We start from the raw sequence: 23,145 nt of genomic DNA on the forward strand, positions 1-23,145 counted from the left end.
TGAAAGTGTTTGTAAACAACTCCATCAGAAGGTAACCTAAGAGCTTGTACTATGTCCTCAGCGTATCCCGCCAACGCATGCAAGTAGACGGACCCGCTTCTGAATATATATGCGTGTAGTGTCTGTTGTTTGTGTGCATGTGTTATCTAACTCCGCACGTGTTATAGAACTTAAAGAAACGCTGGCTTTCATGTTAGCTAGCCAGCTAACTAGCAAGGAAATACCGCTACAACCTTAGCCCCCGCCGTTAGCAGCTAACGTGCCCTCAACCCTCCGACAGTAGTGGTTTCATAGGCAAGCTAACAGAGCTAGTCTCACGCTAACCGGCTAGTTAGCGTAATGACATGCCTTTGTTTAGCTAGTAGCTGTCGAAACGCAGCTCCCGTCTCCTGACGTCGATGACAGCTCTGTTTATTTAAACACGGACCAGGGCAGATATTGAACCTCTGTGTTATAGTAACCGTTGTTTCGCAAGAGCGTCTGTCTCGTTAATTATTGCTCAAATAAAGGGGGACGTGTGCTCGGAATAACACGGGACAATTTATCTTGCCCAATATTACAACGCCGATCAGTCATAATATAACGCTGTTCGTGTTAGCTTAGCATTACTCGGTTGTTTTCAGGTTGTGTTTGTGGACGTATTTGTCCAGTCTCAACTTGTTTTCAGTGTCATATTTCAAAGGGGGCATCATATGTGTTTCCTTCAGGCGCAGCAAACTGGAGTCGGACCAATTTCCACACACGCCTGTGATCGTCAACACATCCTGTAAAGTGTCCCGCGTCTTGGGATGCGAAGGATGCTTGAACTCACGATTTCTTCATGTCTTCAAGTCGACAGGATGACGCTTCAGTAACACGAGCGATTAATCCGACGCCGTTTCAGTTGCTATAGCAGCTCGACTGTGGTGCTACCAAACTCCCCCTTCATTCCCTGTGTGCTTTACACCTGTTGAGTTAAGATGCCTTGGCCATTTTCGGAGTCTATCAAGAAGCGGGCCTGCAGGTACCTCTTGCATCGGTACCTTGGCAACTTCCTGCAGGAGAAGCTGAGCTTGGATCAGCTCAGCTTAGACCTCTACCAAGGCACTGGATCACTTGCCCAAGTGCCACTGGATAAATGGGTATGTTTAGTGTAATTCTTGTGGCATAAATGGCCCTTTGCACAGCAGCCATTTTGACAGTTGACAGTCAGAAAATCATGATGGCTGATTAGTCCTCACTGTCACACTGTCCTGACCTAAATCATCTGCACACAGTCATTTAATGCATGTGATTTTCCTGCAAAAACCTGTCAAAATGGCTGCTGGGAACAACAAATTCATTTATCTGATGAATACACAGAGTTTACTTAGGACTAAGTGAAGCCTTTGTGTTGTATCTTGTACTTCAGTCGCTCAATGAGCTCCTTGAGACGGCGGATGCCCCTTTTGAAGTCATCGCAGGGTTCATCCAGACAATTTCTCTCACAGTCCCATGGGCGGCTCTGCTGCAGGAAAATTGTGCTCTAGAGATCAAAGGGTTAGAGATGGCACTCAGACCTAGACCGAGAGTGGGTAAGACCTATAGAACACTATCTGTGAACTCAAAAACTGTTGAGAAAACACTCTAAAAAAGGTTAAATGATAAATCACTGTCTATTTGCTTCTAGCATCCGGTCTTGAACCCATGTACTGGTCCAGTTTCATGACGAGCAGCTTGCAGCTTGCTAAAGAATGTCTCAGCCAAAAACTCACAGATGATATGGGCGAGAGCTTCCAGCCCTTTGAGGGACTGGAGAAGTTTGCAGAAACAATAGAGACAGGTAATATATTATCATCGTAATATTCAAAGACATTGTAGGGTGTTAACTTTGGGTTGCATTCATTCAGTTTTCTGTTGTTCTTCTAGTGTTAAGACGGGTCAAAGTGACATTTTTGGACACCGTTCTCAGAGTCGAACACATACCAGAAAATTCAAAAACTGGGATTGCTCTTGAAATTCGAATCAACAAGTAAGTTTGGTCATAAGTAGGAGAAGACCTAGCTTTCCATAATATGACAACACATAATAATTGATACAAAGGAAAAGTAACTGACAATAAAACCAGTTAATAGCCATTATTTTTGTCTTACATAAACCTATCATTTGCAAAAGAAAAGAAAAAAAATATCTGTAATTATATGAATGATGTCACATAATTATAACAATATATCGGTGTCATACCGTAGGCCTTTGTCTAACCACATTCTGCGCTTGCTTTCAGGATTGTTTACCGCGATGAAACTGGCGAGGAGAGTTCAAATGTGAACGTGCATCAGCCGACCACGTTTGCACACAAAAACCTGCAGATGGAAGGCGTCACCATATTTTGGGATGAATTTTCCGATGCGTCTCGAGCGGGATGCAAATCTTCCCCGACTCCAGCGGTTGGTGTAGTGAGTCTTTGAGATTTGAAATAATTATGCATACACTACTTGTATGTGTTTATCTTTTTAAAAAAAAAACATGTCTTTTCTTTTGCAGGAAACGGAGCCGAAGCTCTCCCCGAGCTGGAATCCCAGAATCATTTATGAGCCTCACCCACAGTTCACAGAGCGTGTATCTTCTACAACTCCATTTGAACCTGTGCAGATTGGGAGCCTTGGTGGTAGAATTGAGTTGTCCCTCACTCTTAAAAACAACCTAGCAATGCCTGGAGCAAAGGTACATTACATTTGTAATTAAGAAAAAAAATCTATTCTTTATATGGTATTATGCACTCGGGATAATATGCGACATGCTTTGCTTTTCAGCTGGATGTTGTTGGACATATCGACACTCTGATTTTTCTGCTGTCCCCACGTCAAGTCCATCTACTCCTGGACTTGCTTGGAGCTTTCTCTGGTGGATGTGAGCACCAATCGGATCGATTTATCATTGCATGAAATGAGGCTGAAATGCCAAAAGCAAACAAAAAATGTATTGTCTTGTTCTTTGTTTGAAGGCGCACAGGAATGGGCTAAGGATAGGAAGAGTCGACCCATGCAGCAGGAAGACGAGTATCGGCTTCATATGGAACTCAACCGCTGTCTGAAGAAGGACACTGCCATGCCAGGATCGGACCCTGAACTCTTTGAGAGCCAGACCACCAGAACCGTGTCAAGTCGAGGTTGGACTCAAACACCGCCCTCTAACCATCTTAAATTTCTCACAAGTTAAATGTCATATAAGGACCTTTTTAATAAAACTGTCTTTTTCTTTATTTTTTGGTTGCTGGTTTAGATGATGTGTTCTTTTCGATGGCCGATATGGACATGTCTCACAGTTTGTCATCCCTCCCGCCTCTGGGTGACCCGCCCACTGTTGACTTGGATTTGTCACTTAATAGCAACTACTCTGCTTCTCCAGGAGAGTCGCCCTCTGGGAATGCAACAGTAAGTTTGAATGCCGTGAAGACGCATCTATTAATTCAAGGAACAGGTAGCTTGACATGCTTCAAACTTCTTAAATGACTTATTTCGGCTTTGTGTAGCTGTAAAATGCTTGAAGAAATGCGGCAGATTTATCGCTAAATGAGCGTAAATGAACCCTGTCTCACATGGACAATCGAATGGAGACAGATGCCACCATCCTCTGATATGGAGTTACCACGGCAACCATGTCACACACACACAAACAGCAGCAGCAGCAATGAAAATGCAAAATATGTCAGTAGAAATGCAAAATATGTATTGCTTATGGCAACAGTAAGAGGATGCCCAAGGCAATGCACTATAGATGTGATAGTGAGTCAGTTTTATCTCATGTGTTGTAGCTTGTGTGGTGAAACTATTCTGCATGAACTGCACCTTGCAATTGTGCGTTATGTCTTCATTCGTAGGCTCTGTGGGATGATTACATGGATGTACCGCGACAACGAGAGAGACAGTCTAATGAATCACCCGCCTCGTCGCGGGAGTCGCAACTTCATCAAAAATTACCGAGACCGACCTGTAAGTACAACAACATTCACCTGTTTTTGTTGGAACTAGAGTTTTTACAAGAGTGTGAATTCAAATGTTGGGGTATGTTTCTTCTGTCTATCTGCAGCCCACCCATCCAAAACCCACGGTGATGAGTCGAGGCCAGAGCTAGTGTTGAGGCTGACACTGGGCAGCCTGGCGATCTCTGTCCTCCACATAGACCCACTGCCACCACCAGATGCTGCTCCGAGTCCCCTTGGTCCCATTGCTGCACACTTCTTCAGCATGGTTGACCCTGGCCACCTCAACCCAGCTGCTTTCCTTCAGTCTCGGACAGCGTTCAATCAGGCCTGTCCTCATGACCACCTCAGGTGCCCTTCGATATTGTTCACTATGGTTCAAAGTATTTGTTGTCTTGATTGTGGTTTGAGTGAAAACATCTGTCTGACCTGGGCTTACATTTTCAGATTTGTTGGCCAGGGTCTAAAGATAAACTATGAACACTGTCAAGGAACCAGTTTAAGGACGTTCAGCACCGACTTGTCCGTTAACCAGATGGAATTTCTGGAGTGCCTCTTCCCCTCTGAGACTGTCATTGGTGGATCCCAAAGAGGCATTCAGTATACTGAGGTTAGAGCCCGAACTTGACTGCGTGTACTGCATGTTATTTTTAGTGTTTCTAACTGGTTTCTCTTTGTCACACATCAGCTCCTGACATTTGACACCACAGCCAGTGCTGAAGCGCAGCTTACCACCTGCCTTCACCTGCTTTACAAACTGGCTGAGCGCAGGGGCCCTCAGGTAACAGCCCCTTTTTGTGCATCCAGTATCAAAGCACAACATTTAATGAAGCATCTGTGTGTCATCTTGCATTCACTCAAGTCAGCCCTGTGCTTTGTGCTTCTCCGAGCAGGGCGGCCAGGTTCGCTTCAGCACCATTCCCAGGAAAGCCGAGATCCAGGTGGAACTGGGCCCGATCCGGTGCGAGTTGGACATCAGCATTGTAGACCGTCTCAACTCACTGCTGCAACCTCAGAAGCTGGCCACCACAGACATGATGACCTCCCACATGTACACATCCTATAATAAACATGTCAGCCTGGTAAGGAAACCAGTCCAATCACTTGTTTATTGTATTTTTTGTTACTGTCTTATACAGAGATTAAAAGCAAAATAGTTAATTGCCTGTGCGCCTCATCTCGTATCTTTTTCATTTCACAGCACAAAGCCTTCACAGAGGTTTTCCTTGACGACAGCCACACTCCGACCAACTGTCACGTATCGCTGACTGTCAGCGCTCCAGTGCTGGGTCTGGCCGTTCGCTTTCCCATCCCTGACCTGCGCTCGGATCAGGAGAGGGGCCCGTGGTTCAAGAAGTCGCTGCAGAAGGAAGTGCTTTACATGGAGTTCGAAGACCTGGAAGTGAAAACCGAGTTCATGGGGGGCAGCTCTGAGCAAACCAAGATGGAACTCACATTTAGGGACCTTATTGGTATGTCGGCTAAAAAAAGGTTCCAAATTGCTCTGGAAAGATTATTTTTTAATTGCTCTTGTGTTTTTCCACGTCTTATTTCAACAGGAAAGTTCCAGGAGGAGCCGGATCAACCAGCTGCCCGGTTCCTCAGAGTGTCCCACACCATGGACGGAGACATGGCAACGTCTGAAAGTGTAAAGTTTGACTGGCCGAGGTAGGTTCGATCCAACCGCCTCAAACTGTTCTGTCACTTTAGGATGATCTGTCTATCATTGATGTTCATTTTCTGTGAACAGGGTTGTGCTGAGGATGAACCCCACGGCGGTCCACTCCATCCTGGAGCGCGTGACGGCTGAAGATGACGAGGGCGCCGAGGACCATTCTCTTGAGGAGGAAGAAGAGGAAGGGGCCGCTCATTCGCTGAAGGACGTGTGTGACTTTGGGAAACCAGAGCCGTCTCCCTTTTCTTCACGTAGGGTCATGTATGAGAATGAAGAGGTGGGTAATGGCTGTCCTCTGGTTGACGTATTCAAACGTGCTGCTTTGCATATGCAGCGTGTTGACGAGTGTTTTTCTTTGTTTGTGATCCCAGATGATCATACCCGGCGATGTTGCCGAGATGACGGAGTTCCAGGAGAAAACCATGAGCAACTCGCGCTTCATCCTTGAGTTGTGTTTCCCCAATGTGCAATTAGCTCTCCCCAGCAAGACGTTTTATGAGAAACTACACAACAGGTATGGAATAAATGTCATGTGAAATTGCAAGATGGCAAAAAATGAGCATCTAAGCAAAACGGGTGAATATTAGGGGTTTGGGATTGCAGCGAAAAAAGTTTGGGGTCACCTTTACAATTTTTGTGTGTTTTCCATTAAAAGTCACACTTTTATTCATCAAAAATGAATAGAAAATATCGTCTAAGACATTGACAAGATTAGAAACAATGATTTTTTTATTCAAAATAAGAATTTTGCCCCTCAAACTTTGCTGTTTTTAGCTGTGCTAACATCATTGTACAAGGGTTTTCTAATCATCCAATAGCCTTCTAACGCCATTAGCAAACACAATGTACCATTAGAACACTGGGAATGGGCCTCTATACACCTATGTACATATTCCTTGAAAAACCAGATGTTTGCAGCTACAATAGTCGTTTACCACATCTAAACTGATTATATTATAATTCACTATATTTTAGGATAAATAATGACTTGCTGCTGTGGGAGCCCACCGCTCCATCTCCGGTGGAGACGGTTGAGAGCATGCCGTATGGAGTCGGCCTCTCAGTTGCCAGCCAGTTGATTCACACTTACACCAAGGAAAGCTTCAGCCAGTTCCGCTCGACTGGACCTGAGGGTGAGTCAGCGCAAACTCCACAAACACAAAAAGATATTATAGTTAAGATGAGTGTAACTGCAGTTTTTAACCACTGCTTTTTTTGTGCATTTAGAAGACTCCAGTGGCTCGGAGGAAGATAACATGCGATATTACCCTCCTGCCTCTGACATGGGCCACGGGTCGCGTAAAAAGAAAAAGCACAAAGCTCAAAGCAAGACGTCGCAGAGCCTGTTCTCTGTCATCCTCAGCGTCAATCACGGCCTGGTGGCTCTTCAAACTAACGCTAAGGTAAAAAAATGTTTTTTTAAATAATCACTCTTAAGTTATCACAGGTTTATTCAGTCATAACTGTTTGTGTTTATCCTTTTTTTTAATTTTTATATAACAGAAGGAGGATAAAAGCGTATTGAAAAACAAGCACGGCGAGTTCTGGCTGGAGGTGAAAAACGCTGTGCTTTTCAGCGTAACGCAGTATGAAGGCTACAAAGATCAACACTTCATCTGTTTCCACACCAGCAGCATTTGCATGTATCACCAAGGTGAATCAAATGGGCTCATTTATCATCTATACATCGTTTTAAATATGCAGTATCATGCTGATACGACACTGTTTCATTCTGCTCAGGACTCATGGATGGAGGCACATCAGTCTCAGATATCAAGCTGCCATGCAGGACGCATCCTCATTGGCTGGAGCCGACGATCTACCAATCGGAGACGTCTCCTGAAAGATCCTCGACGCCTTCGGAGGGTATCGGTCTGGAGGCTCGCAGCATGGTGTCCGTTGCTGTCAAAATCTCATCGCAGAATGCAGAGCGTAATATTAAGGTTAGAGCAGCAACTCATCGATGAATCTGTCGATTATTTTCTTGATTAATCGTTTGGTCCTTAAAATGCCAGAAAAACGTCGTCAAACCTGGAAATTACGATGTTCTCAAATGTCTTTGTTTTGTCCACGAACCAAAATGATTTCTTTGTTATGGTGAGCAAAGAAATTAAGGAAATATTCACATTTAAGAAGCTAAAACTATCAGAAATCTTATTTTAAAGGTGCCATATGTAAGAATGCAGCAGCTGAGAATCTACTGACTGCAATGATTAGTAGACGGCGGTAGGTGGCGCCACATGCCAAAACATGATTTGCAGTCTGCAAAATATTTTTCCCTGTACTGTTGTTGTTGGTGAGTTCAGTTTGTTATATGAACATTATTCCTGAGTCTCAGTGACATATTAGGAGGATTTTATTGCCAGTTGCTTTAGATTCATTACATAATGCGCCTTTAATCATGATAAATGTAGATTGTGGATTGTCCATTTGTTGATTTTTGAAGTTCAGCCCCCAACTTTAGCAAAGAAAAAATAGTGTAAGGTAGTGTTATCCGCTTTCCTTTTGGTTTGTTGCTGAAATTGGTAATTCCCTGGTGTAAAATATTAAATTAAACATGCGTCTTTTGCAGGAATTTCTAGTTGCCATTGGCGTGAGAGGAGCCACACTTCAGCACAGGGTCGTCCCTCCCAGCCTGGGCTGGTATGACCAGGTGAGACAGAAATTGGCCCTCTTGTAACATTCATGATAAGCAGGATAACTTATTGCTAATGTATGTTCGACAGATCGTGGACTTTCTGAATGTTTCTGATGAGCCCGTTTTGGGTTACGCTCCGCCGACATCTGTCGCCACCCTTCATTTACACATGTGGAGCTGCTCTTTGGACTACAGGTGAAGAACATCTCCAAACTCTTATCCGACTTCAACGTCTAATATTACTTTTGCTTTAATTTTTATGTGCAATGTTTTTCCTCTTCGTAGACCTCTTAACCTGCCGCTGCGGTCGCTGGTCGTCGTGGAGACGTTCAGCATCTCCAGCAGCCTCTCTTTAGATCACTCTTCTTCAACACTCAGGTATTTGAGAGTCGATTTGTGTCGTAGCCGCTAAGAATACGAGTGATGTGATTGCTGCTGAGTTAGAGAAACATTTGTGTTTGCAGGATCATTTTGGATGAAGCTGCCCTGTTCCTCTCCGACAAGAGCAATGCAGTGTCTGTTAATCTAGCTCGTGGTGGGTTGATTTGTTTTTAATTAACTACTTAAAGTGTTTAAAATGTAGTTTGTTTAATGTTTGCATTGGTTCTTATCACAGACTACGTCCAAGTTGTGGACATGGGAACACTGGAGCTGAGGATTACAGCTGCCAAACCAGGGTTGGATGGAAAATTGGTAGGCGTCGTCTTCCTTTAAATGGCAGCAAACATTTCACTTAAAGAAGGCTCTCTTCATTTATTTGTGAATTCTCATTCTCTCTTGGCCGATAGTTGGAGCCCAGGTTTGAGCTGCGGTGTTCAAGTGACGTCATTCACATCAGAACGTGTTCGGACTCGTGCGCCGCCCTCATGAACCTTATCCAGTACGTGGCCAGCTACGGAGACCTACTGCCCCCTGCTGAACCGGAGGCGAAGCACAGCAGCGCCAAACAAAGAACCAAGGTGAGCAGCGGCGACACCGCTCATGAGCCAGTGCTACATTAGCTACATTAGCTACATTAGTCTGAATTTTGGGTTTTGTTGTGTCTTTGTGCGTAAGTTTGAATGACAAGGAAGCAAAAGGACAAAGATATATGTACACCACTGTTCAAAAGTTTGGCATCACCTATACAATTTTTGTTGTGTTTTCCATTAAAAGTCACACATCTATTCATCAAAATAGTTGCAAAATGAATAGAAAATATAGTCAAGACATTGACAAAATTAGAAATAATAACAAAACTGTTTTCAGCTGTGCTAACATAATTGCAAAACGGTTTTCAAGGGTTTTCTAATCATCCAATAGCCTTCTAACGCCATTAGCAAACACGACGTACCATTAGAACACTGGAGAACCAGACGTTTGCAGGTAGAATTGTCGTTACATTAACAAGTGCATTTCTGATTCATTTAATGTTATATTCATTGAAAAAAAGTGTTTTTTCTTTAAAAATTAAGGACATTTCTGAGTGATTTTGAACAGTAGCGTAGCTTTTACATGAAATAAGAAATGAAGTGAAGCGGTAAAATGCTTTCAGTTCACTGTGAAACGACAGCAGGTCAGAGGACGTCATAGGAAAAGGTCTTTCACGTGTCCTATTGACAGATTTGCATTCCTAAATGCAAACACGTGCTCCCACTGGTTTTTGTAACATGATGTGAAGACATATTCAGGACACTGTACGTACAGTAGAGCTGTCCTCAGGTTGGAATGTCGGTACTAAGTCTGATTGAGGTCGTCGTTTTAATCCCATGCCACAATCCTACTTGTCAGATGAAGCTTACTCTTTGTGTATTTGTGTCCAGGTGGAGTTTCCCGGCATGCCCACCTCTCAGACCCCTCTGCTCGCTGACACCGAGCAGCAGATGTTGCAGGACCTGATGAGCGAAGCCATGGAGGAGACCGACGGGCAGCATTCGCCAGTGTCACAGCAGAACGGTGAGGACTTTGTTCAAACCATGAATGACAAAACCCATTGTTTCTGAACAAGTTTCTGAGACAGTTTGTCGTGTCTGCAGGCGCACACGAGGAGCAGAATCCCGAACAGGAAGCGCCCAGCTCTGACCTTTTCCTGTTCCCAGATGAGAGCGGGAATGTCAGCGAGAGCTCGAGCCCCACGTACCCCATGCTTCACTCTCCACTCATCACTCCTGTTCCTAACCTCACCCAAGAGACGGACGACTTCTGCATCTTGGAAACGCCTGGTTCCAGAGGAGAGGTTAGATCCACTCTTTGATTCTGTTATGGCGTTGATGAAGCAGTGATTTAGCATCAATTTAACATTTGTGTGTTCCCTCGCTGTTTCAGGATCGCGATCAGGAGCCGGTGGTAAAGCAGCTTACATCAGAGCCAGTGTTAATCAAAGATGATTATTTCAGTCAGCCTCTGGATGGAGGGGATTCTACCCGCGTAGGCATGAACTTCCCCATCCCAGAGGTGCGCTACCTCATCAAGGAGATCTCTGTCATCTGGCACCTTTATGGCGGAAAAGACTTTGGGAGTACAGCGTTTGCAGCGTCTCCCGCTAGAAGCCGGGGGTGAGGCATTTCACTGTGCATCACTATGTTTGAATGTACACACTGGAATAACTATATATGGATTATTTTATTTTCTTGCAGATCTACACCTTACTGCTCCCCTTCTCAAACTCCAGTCAGACAGGCCAGTGCTTCAGGACGAGCAGGGGGTGGAAAAGGAAGGAGGCCTGACGTCCTGATGGAGATCCAGCTCAGCAAAGTACATTTACTCTTCATTCTTATATACACATATATACAGTTTGGGGTCACCTATACAGTTTTTTATTTTTTTACAGTACATGAATAGAAAATATAGTCAAGACATTGACAAAACTGTTTTCAGCTGTGCTAACATCATTGCACAAGGGTTTTCTAATCATCCAATAGCCTTCTAACGCGATTAGCAAACACAATGTACCATTAGAACACTGAAAATGGGCCTCTATACACCTGTGTAGATATTCCATTAAAAACCACGTTTGCAGCTAGAATAGTCGTTTACCACATTAACAACGTATAGAGTGTATTTCTGATTCATTTAATGTTATATTCATTGAAAAAAAAAGTGGTTTTCCTTAAAAAATAAGGACATTTCTAAGTGACCCCAAACTTTTGAACTATATTATATATAACACTATATAATAAAATTGTCAACTTTTCCTTTTTGTTTCCCCACAGGTGAGGTTTCAACACGAGGTGTACCCACAGGCCCAGGTGGTTTCTGGGTCGGCTGCGGACCAGCCCGTTTCCCGGCAGGTGTTTGTCGTGCAGGACCTGGAGATTCGGGACAGACTGGCTGCTTCGCAGATGAACAAGTTCCTCTATTTGTACTCGAGCAAAGAAATGCCTCGCAAAGCCCATTCCAACATGGTGAGAAGAGCAACACACTAACAACACATGCATAATAGCCCTGTCAGCTGTTTGCTCAATGTTAACCTGCTGTGTGTGTGTGTGTTTGCTCTTAGTTGTCAGTTAAGGCGCTGCACATGTGTCCAGAGTCAGGCCAGGCTCCTCAGGAGTGCTGTCTGCGTGTTTCCCTGATGCCTCTTCGTCTTAATATTGATCAGGTACAAGACTCCAGTACAGATCATTTCTTCAGTGTTACACAGATAGGACACATACACTACTATACAATGTGTTGGTGTTTTCCATTAAAAGTCACACTTTTATTCATTAAAAGAGTTGCAAAAATGAATAGAAAATATAGTCAAGATTAGAAATAATGATTTTTATCCAAAATAATAATATTTTTTTAGCTGTGCGAACATCATTGCACAAGGGTTTTCTAATCATTCAATGGCCTTCTAACGTGATTAGCAAACACACAATGTACCACAAGAACACTGGAAATGGGCCTCTATACACCTATGTACATATTCCATTAAAAACCAAGCGTTTGCAGCTAGAATAGTCGTTTACCACATTAACAATGTATAGAGTGTATTTCTGATTCATTTAATGTTATATTCATTGAAAAAAAAGGGCTTTTCCTTCCAAGATAAGGATATTTCTCAGTATATAAATATATAATATATATATATATATAAAACACAGCCTTGTTGTTCATTTATGTGTCTGTAGGATGCGCTCTTCTTCCTGAAGGACTTCTTTACCAGTCTTACGACTGAAGTTGAGTTTTTTTCACCACCCACTCAAGAAGGTAAAATAATAATAATTCACACAAACAGTCCTTTTTTTTTTTTACTTTTACTTACTTTAAACTAAAGCTCACGGTGATGTTTTTTTGTTTTGTTTTCGCAGCCTTCAGTGTTTCTACAAAGAAAGCAGCCACCCCTGAGATCTCCTGTAGTTTCCCAAAGCACGCCGGCAGCAGCCAGGACCCGGCGCCGATCATCTCCGTGCCTGCTCAGAGACGTTTGAGCCACAATGGCTTTGCCATGTCGAGCAGGGAAGAGCTGACGGACGGTGAAGCCTCTGCTCCTTCTTTCAGAGACCAGCCAATCTTCTTTAGGTCAGTGTTTGAAAATAGAGAGAAACAATGACATCGTTATTTTTGCATCTGTTAACGTTTTATTTTACTGACAGGGAGTTCCGGTTTACATCTGAGGTTCCCATTCGTTTGGATTACCATGGGAAACACGTGTCAATGGAGCAGGTACATCGTCTAAAAGCACTTTGCATGGATTCCACATTATGTTATCGCTGTGACTCAACGACTGCTGTGTTTTAGGGAACATTCGCGGGGATCATCATCGGATTGACTCAGCTGAACTGCTCCGAGCTGAAACTAAGACGCTTGTGCTACAGACAAGGGTTTGTTTATAAGACTTTCACACAATAAACGACATATCAAGAGCAGATCGTTTTCATTTTTGAATAATCCATGTCTGTCTTCCAGTTTATTAGGTGTGGATAAGCTATTTTCCTATGCAATAAATGAGTGGCTCAATGACATAAAGAAGAACCAACTTCCAGGTCTACTGGGCGGTGTTGGACCTATTCATTCTCTCGTGCAGTTGGGTGAGTTGGAGGTTATATATAGTTATTTTTCTCTGAGCTCCTCCCTCTTCTTTCTGTTACTTACGATGACTGTTCTGTTCAGTTCAGGGATTCAGGGACTTGGTCTGGCTCCCGATCGAGCAGTACAGGAAAGACGGCCGCATCGTCCGCGGGTTCCAGCGCGGCACGGCTTCCTTCGGAACGTCGACCGCCATGGCTGCTCTGGAGCTCACCAACAGGATGGTGCGGACAATACAGGTACAAGTTGGAACTAAACTCTGTATTTGCAGTTTTTTCCACAAATTCTGTCAGTGTTGTGATGTGTTTTCTGATTTTAAATTCGGATTAAATTGCAGTACAATATGAGAGTAGAGCTCATGTGTAAAAAGATTTGAACATGTACAACATCTGTGAGGTATATGAATATGTACGTATATATGTGCAGCAGTATATTCATATCCTGTACAGATGTTCAAATTGCATATATTCTACTCTTACATTTCTATATTTTAACCCTGTTTTGCACATGTGTGATTAATGTTTCCTAGTAAAGTTGCATATTGGTGTTGCTGAATATCACTCACCTTACCCTGGAGAACCAATGTAGCCTTCAGTTAGCATCAAAATTCAAGAGATGGTTAGTTTGTCCATTGTAGGCTACTGTAAAAGACATGGTAGTCGGAAATGGTGGCTTAATTTCCTGATTATAAACTAGTGCTGGCCACGTTAACGCCGTTAATAGCGTCAGCGTTAATGCATGACGCGTTCCCATGAGGTCATGTTTACGTGACTCCCGATTATTAAAATTAGTCTCTAAAGTAACGTTAAACTTTAAAAACAGAGGCACACATACGCAGTACACAGGTACGCTAGTTATTTGTAGCGCTGCTCTTTTCATTTAGTAAACAGTCCGCTCCAGTTTGACTGTAGGTGCGCTAAAAGGAGCTAACTGGTAAACAGTGCCTGGATTCCGGTACCGCGGCACGTAAACATGACGTCACAGGCACCTTTTTCCAGTCAGTCGTCATGGAAACACGTCATGCGTTAATGCGTGTAATGTTGACACCATTAACGCCGTTAACTGCCGTTAGTGCTTTAACGTGAGCAGCACTATTATAACTATACAAGGTTCATTCTGGGATAATGAAAAACAACAATTTATTCAATTAGAATATTGAAATAATAATAATTTGACCTACATTTTACACACTGGACCCTGAAAATGTTGCATAAGCGCAATAGATAGCTGTATCTGATTTGCAGGCAGCAGCAGAGACGGCCTATGACATGGTTTCCCCGGTGCCCGACGAGCGAGAAACAAAGAAGTTAAAGCGGTATTCCCACTTCGGACTGGCTCATCAGCCTGTGGACCTGAGAGAAGGTGTAGCTAAAGCTTATACTGTGGTAAAAGAGGTAAATAAAGCGCCCCCGAAGTGACGTCATTGTTAAAAATAATAATAATGATTATTGTTTGTGTGATGGCGTCATGGTGTTTCCATTTACAGGGCATCACTGACACGGCACTGACCATCTACGACACTGCCACCCGGGAGCATGAGCAGCGTGGGATGACGGGCGCGGTGGGCGGAGTTCTCCGTCAGCTGCCGCCGGCTGTGGTCAAGCCTCTCATCATGGCCACCGAGGCCACCTCTAATGTCTTAGGTGGGATGAGGAACCAGATTCACCCCGACGCTCGCCAGGAGGAGTCGCAGAAATGGAGGCAGGGCGAGGAGTAAAATTTTTGTTGCCATATTTTTTCCCCAGACGAGAGCTGATTCATACGTACGGAGACAGTTCTGAAGAGGAACATCATCAGAGGTGCAGTCAGGGGACCTGGTGTAAATACATTCATCCTGCGGCAAAAACGAGCTACCACGATTCAGCTTGCGTCAGCTTACCAGTTCTCTCACAGTGCCTTCGTGGTTATCGGCATAGTCTGGCTGTGTGTTTAGTCAAAGGGATTTATGAAGAATCATGAGCCACATCATCTCTGTGAGGACTTTATGGCTTTTTAAGAATCACACTATGTCTCATGAGGTACAAAAATTTGCTTAATCCTCAAAATGGCTTTGTTTACAAGTTTGTAGTTACATTCGCTTACCTGGTGTTGACACACACACACACTAAATAGGCGTAATTGCCCTTAAATGATGTAATGTGTACTGTATGTGGGCCTTGTTATTTATTGTTAATGATCCTCATGTGTGACATTTCATGCTAATGTAAGAACAAATGCAGAAACTGAATGTGCTACAGAAGTTCTGTAAACTGCACTTTGACGGGTTACTTGCAGGATTATCGCGAGGTTAACCCGATTTGTTGAAGTTTGTTGATTTTATTTTTGAGCTTTGGTCAGTGTTGTATCATTTTCTCAAGATTTAACATTTAAAAGATACTGTTTTTGGTTCATCTGCTGCTCACATTTTCATTCTGTAGATACAAACTTCATCTCATCTTCCCGAGATCTTAAAGCAAGTCCTCTCATATCCTGCACAACATACTGTCATACGTCTCTAGGGGTTGTTATTTAAAATTATTTGGTGTGCTATGTTGTGCTAATGCAGATGTTTTGATTTGCTCGTTTTTATGTTCGGAAAGAATATATTGTACATATTTGTACAGTTTTAAATTTGTATTAAAGGCATGAAAGGGAATTAAAAAACAGTTTAAGTCGTCACAGTGGAGTGTGATTTGTGTGGATTGCTTTTCCTAATCTGACAGTAGTAGTTTCACAACACGACTTTTATTTTGACGTGTAATCGGAAGTTGTAGGTGTTGTCATGGCAAAAGAACAGGACAACTTTCACCATCACTCTCTGTAGAGAGTAGTCGACATAACTGCAAACCTGCGCTCACTGAGGTAAATTCATGTCTTTAAAGTGATTGTAATCCAGAATCCATAAATACTGCTGCTGCTGTATGATGCTAACTGATGCATGTGTCACACAGGTTGCGTCACACTGTGACACCAGCAGAGGGCGCTGACGTCTTTGTGCGCCCTCTGGATATTAAGGTACACCGAAATAGATTTTTTGGAGTTTGTTTTTTCTCTTTTAAAAAAAAAATATAAACCTTTTTCTTTTTTTTACAATAATATAGGACACATTACGTCCCCTCAAAAAATGTTTTTGTCTTAGTCTCTAAGAAACTACGGAGTCCTGGAGGAGGACACTTTAAAAAAGAAAACGGAACTACCGCGGCGTGACGTCAAACACTGAAAAGTTGGTCGCGTGCACACCTTTGTGTATATAAACGCGGCAAGGGGAAAGTTGGTCCAGATTAATGACTCATCCAGATATGGTGAGTAACTTTTGTCAAGTTAACTTAATGGTTACTCCGTAGGCTGAATCACGACTGGACTGTCACTGTGTTCGCCGCTCACCGATTTTGTCCACATAGCGGCCCCTGGCTTCCCTATTTAAGGTATCCCGGTAAATTCCACATCCTTTTTGGGGATTTTAACATCTTTTTTCTTTGTTTGTTTTCTTTCTTTAACCCAACTCTGCTTCTTCTCCTCGTTCGACTTGCTGTTAGTTTACATCATGGATGTTCATATAATACATCCATGGTTTACATTCGCGAAGCCATCAACATGGCCGCCACGTCCCAAAATGCAACGCGGTGCCCAAACTCACCAGACTTAAATGTTGAGATTTTAGACATTTCCTTGGTAATTGTTGAAGATTTACCCACGTTTTTAGGATTGCTATGTATTTTTAATTGATCAACAGTTCGGCATCGTTCGGGTTGATTCTTGTGTGAACGTCGAGCGACGTCATGCAAAGTACCGACTCAACGCGCTTCGAATCTCGCCAGAGCGGGTGCTATGCTAGCGGAAACGCAATTTAGCCGTGCCGAGGCCTGGCGACCGCAGTCTCGCTCACACAATTAAGCACACAAAATATAGCATACAGTGTTTTGTTTGTGGGGCTAATAAACAGTATCTCTGAAAGAAATGTTACTTTATTGGTCAATGGCCAAATACGTCACACAGGTACTCCATCTAGTGGACTGGAGAGGTAATACCTAGATTTCTTATACTGTATATTTGTTTATTTCATGAAGATGATATGGTTTACCTGTGGATCAAATGAAAAGGTATGCTTGCTCCCTTGCCTGGACGTTAACATCTTACTGTCTTAATTGTTATTATGGTAATTTAAGGACGGTGGGCGGAGTCTTATTTTACCACATCTATCATTTTATGCCTGAATGATCCCATCCCTCTCAGGAGGAGAGACTCAGCTTTGCATCCATCTTTCTTTCCTCTTCTCTCCGTCTCCAGGAAACGCTGCATCCTTTTGGCCACGTCCGTCTCAGAGGCAGGCAGTGTGGTGGGGGGATTTAAAGTGACACAGCTTCTGTATTCTGTGAAAGTAGAGCAGGGCAGCTCAATTATGCGTGAGAAGGGTGAGTGACCTCAAAGAATGCCTGAAAAGAAATGATCTTCAGCAATTAAACCAGCAGATTTATTTTCTTCTATTGGTCATGCATGCACAGATGGACAAGCAGCTGATGCAGGATGCTGCTCCCTCACACAGCTTGCTCTGAAAGTGGCGAGAACCCGAAGGTATCTCAAAATAGACATTCAAAAGAGGAGGAGGAGAGAAGGGAAGGAGGGAGGGTATTGAGAGAGAGAGAGCGAGAGCGTTGGTATGCCAGCCCTCAGTATCTAGCATGGCTGTGCAGAAGAAACAGATCGTCATCCCTCCATCGCAGGGACCGTTTTCTTCACAAACCATTGAGAGACAGAAGAAGGGGAATGCATTGGAGAGAACAGGTTTGTAGAATTTGCTTTTTTTTGTGTGTGTGTGTGTTTGCAGCTAATACACAAATACAGTCTCATCTGATCGTATTGATGACGCACGAGTAGAATGTACAGATTATTACAGTGCGTTCTCTGAAAATCACTGTGCACGGCTATGATAAATATGAGCCATCTGTGGACACTGATTACATAATCCACGTCATCGCAATCATGGTACTGTGAGCCCTACAGGGGTGCATTCACATTCATGTGACACCACCTCTTTTACTCTTGCCGTGTGTGTGTGTGTGCGTGTGCGTGTGCGCGCGTCTCAACCTTTCCTTGTTTTGTTCAGTCTTGAGCTGTGGTCAGGTGGTCGTGTGTTCTCTACGCCTTTTAAACACAAACTCTTTATTTGTGTCTCATCCAAAACCCAAAGGCCAAGAACAACTTGTGCCATAACAACAACAACAACCACAGTTTGAGGCAGATCGGTCAAGCTCCATTATGTGACAGCTGCCTCGTGCTATTCGTTTGTCTACATTTTGAGATTGGGGAAATGGTTATTCACTAACATAAATCGTTCATTTAATGATTACAAATTGGGTCACAGGAAAACACTGAGCTAAAGGATAAAGTGTCAAATCCTATGTATGTTGATAGAAAATCCATGGAATATTAAGTGTCAGATTATAAACATTATACCTTTTAAAGAGGTCAGATTTGTATTTTTTATGCATCTATAAATACAAGGAGCATCTATCTCACATGTGTCAAACTCAAGGCCCGGGGGCCAGATGTGGTCCGCCACGTCATTTTTTGTGGCCCGCGAGTGATTATTTGTTTTTTAAAATCTGTGCTAAAATAGGTCTATGCTGCTTTAAGGCGTGCGTTATATATGCCATAAACTACATTTCCCACAATGCACGGTGATTGTGTTACCTGCCTGGCACCGCCACTAGATCGCAGTGTCATTGTATATGCATCATGTGACGAGTAACAAATACAGAAAGTTGTTTAGCAATATGTTACGGAGTAGTTACCTTTATTATATTTGTTTACATTTAGTTACATTTATTCTGTATAACGGTTACATCTGGCCCTTTGAAGGTAACCATTATGCTGATGTGGCCCTCAGGGAAAATGAGTTTGACACCCCTGATCTATCTCCTCCAGGCACATACTGAATTGGTACTGCGCTACATAATTAATCTGAATAACATGCATTTTTTCCTCTCCTTGCTTACAGAAAATGGCTCTAATATCAAACCAAAGTCACAGGCGAAGAAAACGCCCGTCCCTGTCAACAAGCCTCTCCAAATCCACAACCCAGTGTCTCCACAGGCCCTTGCAGGTTTGAAACATTCCACACTATTTTTGCACCTAATCCATTTGGTTTTTAAAGCTTTAATATTCTAGTAAAAGTATTGTTTTTGGACACTCTAGTGGCTAACGGACCAAACATTGACGAGAGGCTGAGAGCGGCAAGAGAAAGAAGAGAAGATCAGCAGAGGTTAATCGGTATGTATTATCACGAACATCTGCACTGTTAAAAAGCATTGTCCTCAATTTTCTAAAAATAAGGTTAATATACACTCTAGATAAAGTGACAAGTCTATTAATACTGCCTCATTTCCTTTGGCTCAGCCTCTCGGGAGCTGAGCCGGTTGGAGCGGGAGCAGCGAGCCAAGCGTTACCACGAACGACAAGTGATGGAGCGCAAGAAGAAGCTCCTGGAGCAGAGGCTGCGAGAGGAGACGAGGCGAGCTGCCGTGGAGGAGAAGCGCAAACACAGGCTGCAGGAGGAGAAAGTGAGCTTCGATCATCATATCGCGGTTGTTTTGTTGAAACGGCGACACTGACGCTTGTTTTTCCCCTCCTTGAACGAAAGGAGCGATATGAATCTGTCGTGCGCAAGACGCTGGAGAAGAGTCAGAGGGCTCAGCAGTCTCTGAGTCAGAACTCGAGAGGAAGGAAGATCACCAAGAATGGTAAGCAGACGTAAACATGCTTCCTTTTTCCTTTCCCCTTTTTTCCTTGCCTATCCTTTTAACACCAAGAGTTCTTTGCGTGACTCTAAACTTTATGCCGATTAATGCTATAATAGTTCCACGTCGCTTACCACTGACAACATGGGAGAAGAATTTGGTCGGTCGCCTCCTTACCCCCACGTACTCTTATCTGGCCAGGAGCAAGAGTGCTGGGTGTCATTCAGGAGAAGAAGGTACCTTTCTAAGCAACACAAAACAATGTTAGCAGTTTTCCAGATTCTGTGGTGATTAACGCAGCTCATTTTCCTCTTTGTTGACGCACCGCTCCGCCCCGTATTCCCCCTTCCTTTTCCTACCATTCATGCATAATCTCTCTCCTAATTTCTCCATAATTGTGTCATTAAAACGCCGGCTCAGTTGTCCCCATTTGTCGCCGTGCAGTTTCATTCCACTCCACCACCACCACCACCCCTCACAAACCACAGCACCAGTCCAGTCCAGCCCAAAAGAAGCAATCGGTGTCACCGAGCCCCAGCAACAGACAGGTGAATCCATCCCCTCCATTTGTCTTTGCATAATTATTTGATTTAATTTCTAATTTATCCTCCATCTTTAGATCAGAGCAGCGAAACAACCAGATGTTGTGAAGAAGAGGAGCTCAAGTGTTCGATCAACTGGCGTAGGCTCGAGTGTGAAACCAGCTCCTCCGTCACCAGATAGGTAGGTGATCTCACCGTCCTGTTCTGTACATTCGTGAATATAGTCATGGTTAATGCGAGATGTGCGTTTTATTTTGAAGGACTCCTCGGAGATCGGGCAGCAGCAGACGTTCAACTCCGCTGCAGCCGGAGCTCCCGTCTGTTCCCGAGGAAGACGCTCGCAGTTCCGTCCTCGCACGCGGTAACACGAGGCCTGTGAGGACGTCAGCGAGAGGTCACACGGGGAATACGAAGGAGGGAAATGCAGCGCCGGTGGCTCCGAGTCCCCATGTAGAGAGTGTTCCAAGAAGAGCGGCAGATAAAAGTGAGTGACAGGAAAGTATTATAAGTGTAATACGTGCTTTAGATCAGTGTTTCCCAACCCTGGTCCTCGGGGAACGCGGCCATGCCATGTTTTAGATGTGGCCCTGCTCCAAAAAACACCTGATTCAGATGAAATATTACATTTTTTTTATTTATTAATTTATTTTTTTTAACAAAAGTTGAAACATTACATTTTTAAAATAAAATAAAATAAATAAATAAAATACAATGTTTTTTGGGTTTTTTTAAGACAAAAGTTGAAATATAAATGTTTTTTGAAAAAAAATTGACAAAAGTTGACACATTAAATTTTTTTTTTTTCAAAACATTTAAAAAAAAAAATAGAAAGTTGAAATATAACTTCTTTTTTTCTTTCTGTTTTTTTAAATTGATGAAAGTTGAGCTTGATGATGAGCTGAAGATTTATTTGAATCAGGTGTTTTTGGAGCAGGGCAACATATAAATTATGGCATGGCTGCGTTCCCTGAGGACCAGGGTTGGGAAACACTGCTTTTAGATACACGTTGTTGATGTTGTTTCTCCTCAGATTCTCCCCGGGCGCCTCCTCATCTAGCTCCCCAGCCTCCTCCTGAAGTTGTCAGCAGGCCCTCAGCTGGGACCACAGACAAGGAGGAGGCCTCTCGTCTCCTGGCTGAGAAGAGGAGAGAGGCTCGACTGCAGCGGGAGAGGGAGGAGCACATGCGTCTACAGAAAGAGGAGGCAGAGAGGTAATAAAGAAGAGCATATGTTCACCTTTTTTGAGAAAGGAATAGTAGAACCTGCTAATTTGTGATTTACTCCAGGCAGAGTCGTGAAGAGCTGGAGCAGAGGAGGGCGGAGGAGCGAGCGAGGCAGCAGGCCGAGGCTCAGCGTCTGATCGAGGAGAAGAGGAGACGGGAGGAAGAGGAGCAGAGAGGAGCTGAGGAAGAGAGAGCTCAGGCCATGAAGGAAGCAGCGCTTCTGCAGAAACAGGTGGATGCTGCTGATGTTTTCATTTCCTAATGGATGTTTATTTTGTTTTCATATTTATTGGAAGATATATTTTGTGTTTTCACTCTCGTTTTAGAGAGAGGAGGAGCAGGCCAGAGAGATGGAGAAGGCAGAGAAGATGAAGCGAGAGCGAGACTTGCTCGCTCAGAAGGAAGAGGCTGCACGCCAAGAAAGAAAAAAGGTGATAATAAATTAGACCAAGCATAATTCTTTCTGTGGATTATTACTCATCCCTTACCCGACCAATAGGAAAACTGAGCCCGAGACACACGACAGTAACTGTGCACGTAATTATCTCTATATTTAGATAAAAAAAACAGCAATAACATTAAATAAATAGATCTAATGTCAAAGATGGATTTCCACACCATAACACATCTGGGCTTTGTTTGTCTTAATTTATTAGATTAGTCGTCCTATGTCATGCACGTCTTTTTCCTCGGAATCAACATCAAATCCGTGGAACTGCAAATGTTCACACAAAGAGTTTTACTGAAAGCTGTGTGTGTGTTTTTTTTTTTCCAGCGACTTGAGGAGATCATGCGGCGAACCAGAAGAACAGATTCTCCAGATACGGTGAGTTTTCCTGCGGCGTTTCTGAAAAGTACAATGCCCTCGGGGTTCTCAGGACACGCATCCACCAGCGAATCATAACTTCAAAAAGAAACAGCCCTTTTTTTCACCAAATCTTCTTTAAACACAGAGATCTTTGCCAGTCAGGATCTCCCCAAACGAAGCCCAACCAAAGGAAAACACTGAGCCTGTGCACAACAACAACAGCATAGAGCATGTGGTCACCAAGTCCTCACAGCTGGGCCTGAGCAGTGACGAGGACATGGTTCCTGTCGTGGCCTTCAAAGAGCGCAGGTCTCTGAGGACGCTCAGCGGCCTGGAGAAAATCCAGACCCACCAACGAGCAGGTGAGAAGCAGATCACGCCAAGCCTCCTACGCACTCAAGAAATCAAGTATGATGCATACATGACACCTAAGGAATTGTAGACGATCAAATAAATCAACATTATGGGCTTTCTTCGTCTGGGACAGCCCAACATCATGCACTGTGCTTCAGGTGTAAGTGAACAAACAACAACCAGCTTGAGTGTTCTCTCTCTGGTTTGTGAGTGCACTAATTATACTATAATTTTTGCACCTAACAGTGTTGTCTAGC

The 23,145-nt window shown here is 43.5% G+C and overlaps 2 protein-coding genes across 2 annotated transcripts; both read left to right on the top strand.

The window, feature by feature from the left end:
* atg2b (autophagy related 2B) lies at positions 1-15,773 on the top strand. The gene is made up of 43 exons (XM_083893040.1): positions 1-31; positions 708-1,121; positions 1,391-1,553; positions 1,649-1,801; positions 1,888-1,990; positions 2,243-2,405; positions 2,503-2,682; positions 2,772-2,868; positions 2,963-3,127; positions 3,241-3,392; positions 3,839-3,950; positions 4,048-4,291; positions 4,388-4,550; positions 4,629-4,721; positions 4,834-5,022; positions 5,142-5,412; positions 5,500-5,608; positions 5,691-5,892; positions 5,987-6,129; positions 6,591-6,748; positions 6,843-7,018; positions 7,119-7,269; positions 7,356-7,558; positions 8,188-8,268; positions 8,342-8,448; positions 8,539-8,631; positions 8,718-8,788; positions 8,870-8,946; positions 9,042-9,212; positions 10,056-10,188; positions 10,269-10,468; positions 10,558-10,787; positions 10,869-10,986; positions 11,445-11,636; positions 11,732-11,833; positions 12,348-12,426; positions 12,528-12,738; positions 12,813-12,882; positions 12,958-13,040; positions 13,126-13,247; positions 13,330-13,484; positions 14,490-14,639; positions 14,732-15,773. The coding sequence occupies exons 2-43, from the start codon at positions 960-962 to the stop codon at positions 14,960-14,962; spliced, it is 6,228 nt and encodes a 2,075-aa protein (XP_083749166.1). The 5' UTR covers positions 1-31; positions 708-959; the 3' UTR covers positions 14,963-15,773.
* Positions 15,774-17,884: 2,111 nt separating this feature from the next.
* Positions 17,885-22,976, top strand: LOC310929299 (uncharacterized protein; the record flags this gene model as incomplete). Its single annotated transcript, XM_083892021.1, has 14 exons — positions 17,885-18,006; positions 19,223-19,327; positions 19,420-19,494; positions 19,621-19,784; positions 19,865-19,964; positions 20,081-20,197; positions 20,382-20,509; positions 20,581-20,684; positions 20,764-20,864; positions 21,534-21,714; positions 21,790-21,958; positions 22,053-22,157; positions 22,502-22,552; positions 22,680-22,976. The coding sequence occupies exons 1-14, from the start codon at positions 17,904-17,906 to the stop codon at positions 22,974-22,976; spliced, it is 1,800 nt and encodes a 599-aa protein (XP_083748147.1). The 5' UTR covers positions 17,885-17,903.
* Between the last annotated feature and the right edge of the window lie 169 nt (positions 22,977-23,145).

Source organism: Microchirus variegatus, assembly GCF_963457635.1.
Source record: "Microchirus variegatus genome assembly, chromosome: 7".
NCBI lineage: Eukaryota > Metazoa > Chordata > Actinopteri > Pleuronectiformes > Soleidae > Microchirus > Microchirus variegatus.

Coding starts and splice junctions, on each gene's coding strand:
- atg2b (XM_083893040.1), top strand. CDS start 960: ATGCCTTGGCCATTTTCGGAGTCTATCAAGAAGCGGGCCTGCAGGTAC. Junction 3,393..3,838: donor CGCCCTCTGGGAATGCAACA/GTAAGTTTGAAT, acceptor CTTCATTCGTAG/GCTCTGTGGGATGATTACAT. Junction 4,292..4,387: donor TGTCCTCATGACCACCTCAG/GTGCCCTTCGAT, acceptor TTACATTTTCAG/ATTTGTTGGCCAGGGTCTAA.